This window comes from Penaeus chinensis, chromosome 41 (genome assembly GCF_019202785.1).
Source record: "Penaeus chinensis breed Huanghai No. 1 chromosome 41, ASM1920278v2, whole genome shotgun sequence".
Classification (NCBI taxonomy): domain Eukaryota; kingdom Metazoa; phylum Arthropoda; class Malacostraca; order Decapoda; family Penaeidae; genus Penaeus; species Penaeus chinensis.
The window spans coordinates 19208948-19218947 of NC_061859.1; the positions used below are offsets into that span (position 1 = coordinate 19208948).

General features: G+C 44.7%; 1 protein-coding gene across 3 annotated transcripts in view; it reads right to left on the minus strand.

The window, feature by feature from the left end:
• The window catches only part of LOC125047650 (CUB and sushi domain-containing protein 3-like), a 64555-nt gene that overhangs the window by 6971 nt on the left and 47584 nt on the right, over positions 1-10000 (minus strand). For 2 of the 3 annotated variants that reach the window (XM_047645974.1, XM_047645977.1), the window contains exons 3-10: positions 3565-3777; positions 3135-3352; positions 2749-2960; positions 2219-2427; positions 1811-1987; positions 1230-1409; positions 597-776; positions 1-28 (exon numbers count right to left, since the gene is read on the minus strand). The exon at positions 1-28 is cut by the window's left edge and continues 233 nt beyond it. In XM_047645974.1, coding sequence (XP_047501930.1) covers positions 1-28; positions 597-776; positions 1230-1409; positions 1811-1987; positions 2219-2427; positions 2749-2960; positions 3135-3352; positions 3565-3777 — 1417 coding nt within the window. The remainder of the gene's footprint in view (positions 29-596; positions 777-1229; positions 1410-1810; positions 1988-2218; positions 2428-2748; positions 2961-3134; positions 3353-3564; positions 3778-10000) is intronic. The other variant, XM_047645975.1, reaches the window with a different exon arrangement.

The window sequence follows — 10000 nt, forward strand, 5'->3', positions numbered from 1 at the left end:
GAAAGTTCCGGCTTGAACGCCTCGTCCACTGCGGGAAGGAGCGCTGGGTCAGGGAGGAGCACGGCTTTCAGTCTTTAGGAAGGGAGCTTTTTGCATATCACTGTATATGATGAGGGGATTCTGAAGTATGCTGCCACTTACCTGCTTACATTCTAGTACGAAAAGCAAGGTAATTATTTGGTTTTGCTAAATAAGGTAATTTAAACTAAAGATCTGCCTACAGTAGCATCCATGCTTAAGTTAGATAGAGTTGGGCGTGCGATATCAGTATATGGTAAACATTCACAAGAGGAGACAAATTATGTCTCCTATAGAAAGTCATCCATTCTAAGAGCCCTTTATTTTTCATGCTTGGAGTCTAAGTCTCCTAGAATGTCTTTGTCACATTACACCCGTCACCTTGACGCTAAAGGAATTAGAGCTGCAAAGAAGGGTAGAAAATGGAGCTTTCTCAGCCCACAGAGAGGTAGCATTCAAGGGAGACAATCCTACATAGAAGCGGCTGTGCAAGGGAATCTACAGAGGCGCGACTGAGCAGCAGCAGCCTCACACGTCGACGCGCCTCGCTGTCGGCCCCTAAGTCCATCGAGGTTTACCTTGGCACCGGGGAGGCTCTCCATCGAAGGTCCCCGCGGCCGTGCACGTGAGGGAGGAAGCCCCCACGAGTGTGTATCCAGAATCGCAGGCGAAATTGACGGAGGTTCCGACGGTGACGGTAGGAGAAGAGAGGGAGGATTCCCCATGGAGGAGGGGTGGAGGGGCATCGCACAACACCGCTGGAGGACCCGTCAAGATAAGTAAGGGCTTGGGTTTCCGTGTCAGTTCAGAAAAAGTTAAATGAAGGAGTAATGTAGACATTCATGAAACCAGACTACCACAGCCAAAGAGAAAATTAGTTTGATGTGAGAAATTAATTCACATAACTGATTCGTAAGACTGCAAAAACAGGCAAAGAAAGACCACACGAGAAGAAACTCAGTGGCCCTCAATCATTTCAGGAGACAGAATGCAAAAAGTATTCAAAATAATAATTATATGAAAGAAAGAACCACAAATCAAGTCTAGTTATTAACCCTTGAAATTTCTCAACCACAAAAGTTATTCATGAGAAATATACACATCGGAAGTTAAGAAAAACATGACTGAAACGAGATCATCATCAAGAACGGAAGAGGAACCAGAGAAAACGGAGAGACACTCCTCTGAAGGGGAATTCCGAAGGCACTTACGCTCGCAGCGGGGAGGAGGGCCGTTCCATCGCTCGTCAATATCACACACAAGTTCCGCTCGACCGACAAGCGTGTATCCCGGCTTGCACTCGTACCTGACGATGCTCAGGTAATGCCGAGTTTCGTTAACGAAGTAGTAGCCGCCGTTCTGGATGGGAGCAGGAAGGCCGCACTCCAGGTCTGGGAAAGGAAAACAATAGTCGTAAATATTTATCATAGAGGGCTGTGAACAAAGTGCAGCATAGTACAGTACAGTATACCACAGTATATTACAGTAGATATGGTATAGGATAGTATAAGACAGTATGAGTATTGAACTGTGTCATAGAATATAGCCACGCGCCGCGGTGGCCACTGCAAGATCCTCGACATATCAGGTCAACCTAGATCTTGTTCAGGCAAGAAACCAAACAGAGTACTCATTCATTCACTTCGTTTCATCAGGGAAGAAATCACACAAGACACACATACAAGAGAACACAGAATTACAACACCTACACTCCTTTACTCATATTTTCTCATTTTCCTCATGAAACTCCTCGCACGAAAGAACACACACACGAAAGAGCAGCCAAACTCACATCGACACGTGGGCGGGAACTCATCAAAGAACCCGGACTCGAGACACGTCCTCTGCGCCGGCCCGATGAGGACGTGGCCGGGGTCGCAGCGGTACTCCACCTCCGAGTCCACGTTGTAGTTGGCGGCGATCATGGTGGAGTTGGGCGGCTGCTCGGGCTTTCCGCACGTCATGGGGCCTGTGGAGGGGGCGATTTTGGGGGAGGGTCAGTTTTTAGAATCTTTTTGCGATGCTTGAATGTATACTGTTTTCTTAGATAAAAAAAAAAAAAAAAAAAACTTTCCCATGGTTTAATGAATGTCGAGCGTACTTCTCATAAAAAAGAATATCAATTTTGCAATGTGAGCATTGTCTGTCATCGTATAGAAAACAGCAAGTCCACGAGAATTGACAATTTTTTTTTTCTTACGGTGCTGGCAGATAAAGTTGATGTCGAAGTTGCAGTTGGTGTCCGACCAGAGCCACCCTTTGGTGCCGTCGAACCTGGCGCAGTTCTCGTTGCCGCCGGGAAGGTTCCAGAAGGACACGGTTACGTCACGACCGTTGATCCATTTCCAGTTATTGACGTCATCAGGGTCACGAACGGCTCCCATCCAGTACTGGCCGTTTTGTTCTCCCCTTAACGAACGAAAAGGCAGGTCAGCTTTCGGTTTTAGCCATCTTGTTCAAAACGCACAGGTTCGAAGCGCGCACAAGCACTTTGATTCTCATTTGTATATCAAACTTGAATTTTTGAACAAATTAATATTCTATTCAAAATCATCTCATCAGTTTTCTATATGCCCCTAAGCTTAAGATAAAGCATATTCAAATAACCCAAAAGCAAACATTATTCAAAGAGGCTGTGTATGACGAAAATGGTAGTTGCTAATTCTGATAATATCTATAACTGCAACACTCTGCACTGCGGATTGCACTCCATAAGACTCCATCCCTTACCTGTGTCTGCGCCAAAGTTCCCAGCTGAGGAATCCTTGCAGAGCGGGGTTGGTCTCGTCCACCAGAGACCCTCCGCGGCTTCGGCAAAATTCGAGGGCGTCGTCGAAGTTCTTGGGCTGCTGGTTGTAGAAGATGTAGCACTTGCCGTTGTAGGTGGCGGTGCTGCCCGGGGGCTGGTCGCGGAAGGACGGGCACCGCTCGATGGGAAGCGCCTGTCGAGGGAAGATTGCGGTGAGATTTTGAAGCATGTCGTTTTTATCCACCAATTAATTACTTTTCATATCATAGTGGGAAAATTATCAAAGCAATAAAGTAAATGGGACAGTAAAGACCGCAGTATTCATCTGATTAACAATAGAATATAGAGGAACGCCTAAGTGCATTACCTGATCAGTGTAGACAAAGGCCTCGCAGATGGACAGCTGGACACCTGGAGGACCCTCGAAGTGCACGCTGACGAAGGCGCCTGGCATGGGAGGATTGCAGGGCAGGAAGAGCGGGCGGCCCTCCTCCAGCAGGCCGACGAATCTGTTGCACACGGGATTGACTCCCAAATCCGGCCGATTGTTGCCTACGCGAACCACAATCGTCGCTGGCTGGTTCCCTGTTCGGCGCGACAGCATTAAAGGTTTAAGCTTATGAGGTACAGTTGGAGTGTATGAATTGATCTATTTTTTTGTTTACTGAATGTTATAATAAGCCATTGTAATATATTCCAGCTTATATATTAACAGTGAATGAATCGCATTAACATGTACAAATAAATATGTACCAAACCCACATCCATCTCCCACAAAACAACAGGAAGAGACGTACCACAGCACGACTGTCCGAAGTCGAGTCTGACGAGCTGAACCATGTAGGGTTCCAGCAGGTTGACGTACCACCAGGGGTTCCGCTCTGTGTTGGTAAGGGTGCAGGTGTCCGTGGAAAACGTCGTGGCCGACGAGCCGTCCACGGCCTTCTGCGGAATGCCTCCCTCGGCCACGGACGACTGCATGGGAGCCTTCCCTGCGGCCACATTGAGCACTGCGGGAGATAAGGGGAAAATTAGCTAATGGAGAGCAGGGACTTTGTTCGTCATTAATAATGCTTTGTTTGGTAGGCTCAACTAGGCGTGCTTTTATTTCCTGTTTTCTAAACAAAAGAAAATTGATTAGAAAAGTGTGACCAAGCACAAGTCGCAAAACGGTACAAGTAACGGAAGAGAAACCGTCGTATGAATAAAATTATGGCGAGGGCTGGGCATACCGCGAAAGGGCCCTGGGTTGTTTTCGAAAAGCAGAATGGTGCTGTCACGGCGCCTCCCTCACCTGTTACTCCTTCCCGGTTAGAGGTAACTAATCACCTGGACACGACAGGTATAATTGATTAATAACTTCAGGAGGTGGGTGGAAGAGGGAAAAGGGGGGAAGGGCACCGGCTTCCTGCGGGGGGGAGGGGGTAGGTGCGTTTTCTATGTAATTAGGTCCCGGAAAGCGGAAATAGGAAATGCAGGACTACAAAGTTATGCAGAGTGAGTTTATGTGAATTTTTCGTTTGCTTCGAGAAAAAGCAAGGGAGTAAAAGATAAAAAAGATTAAAAAAAAAAAAAAAAAGAGAAAAAAAAAAAACACTTTATGAAGCAGAATTTAGGCTCTGCACTAAATCAAATATACAACGCTCTTGTATGTGTATATATGGGAAACTACAAAAGACCTTAAACAACCGAACTTCATCATCCCAAATGCCACTCAGGACTAGAGAGCGGATATCAAGCCACGATTTTCTTATGCGATCCCTAACGCCTCTATGATGAATCCTCACACGTCACCACATCACGCGCTTTATCGAATCATATTCCTTTTTTTCACGCCTCACAACGTTATCACATCAGGTATCGTGACGCAGCGTGTTTCCCGCGCCCGGCCGAGTGTCAAGCGCACTGCAAGCGAGGGGGTCACTTTGCGTGTGCAGTTGGAGACTAGACGGGAAATTGTGCAGCTTGTTCAGGTAGTGAACTTTCTTGCATTTTGGTTGTGATGCTCATATATGTTGTTAAGATCTCGTCAAGAACAAGAACGAGCTGTAAAAATGTAGAGTACTGTAGACTGATTGGAGCTGACGGTCTGAGTTTAAGTTTAAACATGTGGCAATCTGTTATACGCAGATATGATAACCCGAAGAATCCAACCGAACCACAAAACTTGCCTCTTCATTATGTTAATACTCTGTTTAGTGTGCTTTAAATATAACATGAAAAGAGTAGGTCAACACTATGTAAACGATACACCTCATTAGACTTTTATTGCGTGGCTCTCCCCGGTATTTAACGACAGTGAGACAACCACTCATCACCCGTTGGTCATCACAGCGTTTTATAAAGTTTTACAGCAGTGGCTCTTGCGGTCGGGCGAACCGCCGGTGCCAGGGCTGGCGGTCGCCCGCGTGGACGACCGTAACACCTGCAACGCACGCCCACGTCGTCGGAAATCTAGAACATTCATCACCTCTGAATTTGCATGTTCGGGGCCGTGGGAGACCGCACGGGGGGGGGGGGGGGGGCAAGCGTTTCGAAGACGGCGCGAACGAGTTACGTTTCTCGTTTCCTTTGTAAATGGTTGGTGTTTGTGTGGTGTTGTAGGTCAATGGGTTAGGCGTGTTTTTGCTTTACATATTTTTTTCCTTAAATACGAGGGAAAAATCAACAGAATCAAATTTATTAAGCTAAACAGTAATGGTCTATTCCTATCTATTTCCATTTCTTGTATCTGTTTTTTCCATTATCAGTCAACAAATGAGGACAATTTTTGTACAAACTTGAACAACGAAATTTTGCGCATTTTAGAAACCGCCTTCCTTCAGGCGAGGAAGAGGTGAGGGTGAAGGTGGAGGGGGGGGGGGGGGGGGGAGTTGGGTGGAGTAGTTTAAACACCTTTTGGCGGAGATTCGGTCACTGGGTTGTATATCATTATCATAACAAGCGAAGTGTCAGCTTTATCGACGAGTGCCTACAGATTTTATATATGTATATATGCATATGTATATGTATATATGCACACATGTACTTCTTTTATTTCGTCATTTTTATTTGGATTTATCGACGCCTGGTTGCACACTTTATCTCTTTATTAATTATTTTTTATTTATTTATTAATTACTCTTTTTGAAGGTGAGGGTCGCTCTTTTCTTATATCTCCAAATAGGAACTTAGATAAAAAAAGCAAATTGAAAAAAATAAACACACACACACACACACACACACACACACACGTTTCGTTACACTAACCGATTTTTAAGGAATTTTAATCCTCGCGCTACACTATGGCTCGCGTGATCGAGAACTTACCCGCCAAAAATGCTGAATAAGTTCGCTATCTTTCAAGAAATAAGGATAGGACGTCGGAAGAGTAAAGTTCAATGATGAATGCGCGTCAATAAAGACATAATAAAAGAACGCCATAATAAACCACCATGATAAGACAAAATGAAAGAAAACAAACACAGGAACGACGTTGCTAGGACCGCCGATCTTTGCCTCCGGGTATATGACACTACAACCCCCCCTAATGCCTTGCTCCCTCTCCCCCTCTCCCCTTTCCCCTCTCCTCCTCCTCCTCCTACTCCTCCTGCTCCTCCTGCCCTCCCCCCCTTGGCCATGGGGGAGGTCATGAGGACACAGATCCTTGTGATGATAGGTTAAGACAGGAAATGGCTTTGTCCGGGACGTGCATAGTAGAGTTGGAGAAGCAAGGAAGGAGGGAAGCCACGTGGAAATGGAGTGGGAGATGGAGTGGGAGAATAAGAAGAGGAGGGGTAGAGAATGGTAGAGATATGACGAAGGAAGAGGAAGATGAGAGAGGAAGGGGGAGAAGGGGAGAGGGAGAGGTAAAGACTCGCACAGACGGATCTAAAAAAGATACAGACAGACATAAAGACAGATAGAGATAGATAGATAGATAGATAGATAGAGAGAGAGAGGGGGAGAGAAAGATAGATAGATAGATAGATAGATAGATAGATAGATAGATAGAGAGAGAGAGAGAGAGAGAAAGATAGATATATAGAAAGAGAGAGAGAGAGAGAGAGAGACCGACACGAGGATGAGCACCCAGCTCCTTTGTCATCCTCAAGATGCGGGCGCATTTACCGGATACACCGCAATTTTCGTTCCCGCGGGCGCCGTGCACGCAGGCGCCGCCCGTCATCAAAACGAGAGCTTCAAGGTGAGACTCATTACTATCCTGCACAGGAAGTAATCCCCTTCCCTTCCCCCCACCTTCTTCTCCCCCTCCCAATTCTCTTATCTACCATCACTCTCCCCTTTCCTTTTGTTCTTCCTTCCCCTCACTTTCCCGAATTCTCTCTCTTCATTATCCTGTTTTTTTTCTTGTTTTTTTTTTCTTCTATTTTTCCTCCCTCTCTATTCTCTCCTGTCTCTCCATTCCCCCCCTCCCCCCTCCCCGGCCTCTTCTGTTCCCGCTTATTCTTCTCTCCCCCCCCTTCGTCATGGTCAAGGTTAACTTCCAACAATTCCTAAGTCGTTGAGATCGGCGAATAGGGAAAGGATTTCGGTCTTATTGTGTAAAAGCCAATTTCAGGTAAAATCGGAAATCAAGATAAAAAGAATAAGAATATGAAATCGAAAAAAAAAAAGAATCGCGATGCAATAAAAAAAAGTAAGATTTCTTCTATTTTCTTTTTATTTTTGTTAGAAAGAGAAAATTCTAAAATTTCTTTTATGTGGGAAATTTCTCTTGTCTGAAACACAGAACCGAACAAAATAAAGCACAAAAATAAATTCTAGTACCTGAGCTTATGCCGGATTTTCTCATTCAGTGGTCATTTTTTTCTGTTGTATGGCGGGCGCTTTTTCATAATGGGGACAATATACTCATGTACTTATATGGCTTGTATTTTCTCAGTATACTCTATGATGTACTAAATGTAGAGTACTTTTCTTTTTTGTTTTATCATACTTGACATGAGTACTGGCACTGTTATCGGCCGTGTTATGTGCTGATTTAATTATTTTTGATTATTAATTTCTCATCCTCTCAACTCCTCACTTCTTCGAAAATATATATAGTGGTAATAGTAAATTATGGAGTAATGAAGTTGTATAGTAGTATTAGTAATGGCAATAAAATATGACTATAGCAATGGAAATCAAAATTACAACAATGCTAATGAAATAACTATAACTATAATGATGAGAACAATATACGTTTGATGATGATGATGACGATGATAATAAGAGTAATCATGATAATAATGACGATATTAAGAGGAAGCCTATTGTGAGTCCCAAGTATACCACTTCAGGTCGAATTTCCCCTCCAGGAAGCGGATGCATTCTTTAAATGAAAATAAGATAAATGAAACAAAGTCGAAATATTTCATGGTTCAGGTCTTATAATCTCCCCCCCCCCCCCCCCGCTCCAGACTGGCCGACAGGATGAGTCAACGATCTCAAGGTTTACTTCAAAATGAGGGAACAAAGCGCCGGCCATATACTCATGTGGGGAATTATGGGATATGTGTAAATAATGAGGAGGGCGAGGCACACCTTATACAGGGAGAGCCGAGGTGAAAAAGAGGCACTAAGTTTCCCCGTAAAAAAAGGGACTTCAAGTAAGACAATACGGACGGATGCGTACAACACACACACACACGGACACACACACAAATGACCTTGTGCTGTCACGTGAATTCGTTTTCTGCAAAGCCACGTTTCCCACAAGACGCACGGCTTAATAATCGCCACTTATCCTCCTCTTCCTCTTTATCCTTACATCCCTCTCTCCTGGTTCCTTGCCTCGTCGGTTGAGCAACAGAGCCCTAACAATCTGCAGACTGATATTATGTTGTTAGCCATAGTTAACAATTATTCCAGCAAAGGTTGTTTTTCAGAGAATTCCGGCCATAATCAAACTCAAGGACGAGGATGAAAAAAACAAGGACAGTTTGTTTTGGTTTGAAAATTCCACGAGCACGAGCTATGGTAGATGATAGAAGTCCTGGTTGAATTAGGACCTCGTAATAAAATGATTGCAGAACTAGTGATTATAGATACGCACGTTGCAGATATATATTGATATAATTATCCATATTTATCTATATTTCTACATGTCTCTCTTTCTCTCTCTCTTTATATATATATATATATGTGTGTGTGTGTGTGTGTGTGTGTGTGTGTGTGTGTGTGTGTGTGTGTGTGTGTGTGTGTGTGTGTGTATGTGTGTTTGTTTGTTTTCTTAAAATTTTAGCACACCTCCAATACTCAAATTCGAGTACTCTCCCATACATCGCCATCAAGGTATCAAAACACCTCTACCCCCCCCACCACACACACACACACGCACCGTCACCCCGACAGCACGACAGAACAATAACACCATCTTTAGTGCGTCGAATTGGCCGCGGTTTGGTGTCGGCACCGCACCTCAAACCCCGCTCAAGTTTCTACAGACGCAACGGTTTCTTGCTGTGCGTTTTATTGGTTTCCCAGTTTTTCCCCTTCGTTCGTTGTATTGTTCGCGGAGATTATATAGGCCATCAGGTTAAGCACAAGAGGTTTCCAGACGAGTTATATGACGATCTCGTAAAAGAACGTGAAAGAGGCATCTTGCTCGACCGATGTAAACATGAGGATTTTAACCGCAGAGGTTTTACTAAATACAACCTGGTGTGTTCGACGAAAACACAACGAAATGTGAGGCGCTTAATGTCTACGATTATTTACCACTTGGCTAAGAGGTCGGAATGTAAGATGAAAACAAGAGAGAGAAAAAATTTAACCGCTTTTTAACAAAACAGGGATTCGTATCGTATACCTGAGATAAGGCCCGCCATTGCATTTTTGAGGTAAAAGGATTTAAGACGAACCGAATCCAGGACACCGCTCTAAAAGGAACGCCCTGGATTGTTGTCAGGCGGGCGGCCGAGTTGGCGGATCTCGATCGGACAGGTGATAAGAGGAGGGTGTGGAAAAGAGGGGAGGGAGTAGGGAGTAGGGCAGATGACGAGGAAGGGGGCATGGGAAGAAGAGGGGAAGAGGGTGGTAGGGGTAAGGCAGGGGAGTTGGTATGGGGAGAAGGCGAGGAGGGGGTGGGGCTAAAAGTCCCGTCGTCTGGCAGTTAGGAGATAAGTACCATCTTGCTGGTGGCCTCATTAGACATTCCAGCTCATTATACTTATCTTAGTGACAATGTCGCTCTTTTTATCAACATCCTGTACAATTACCTCCTCCTAATGAAGACACTGAGGAAAA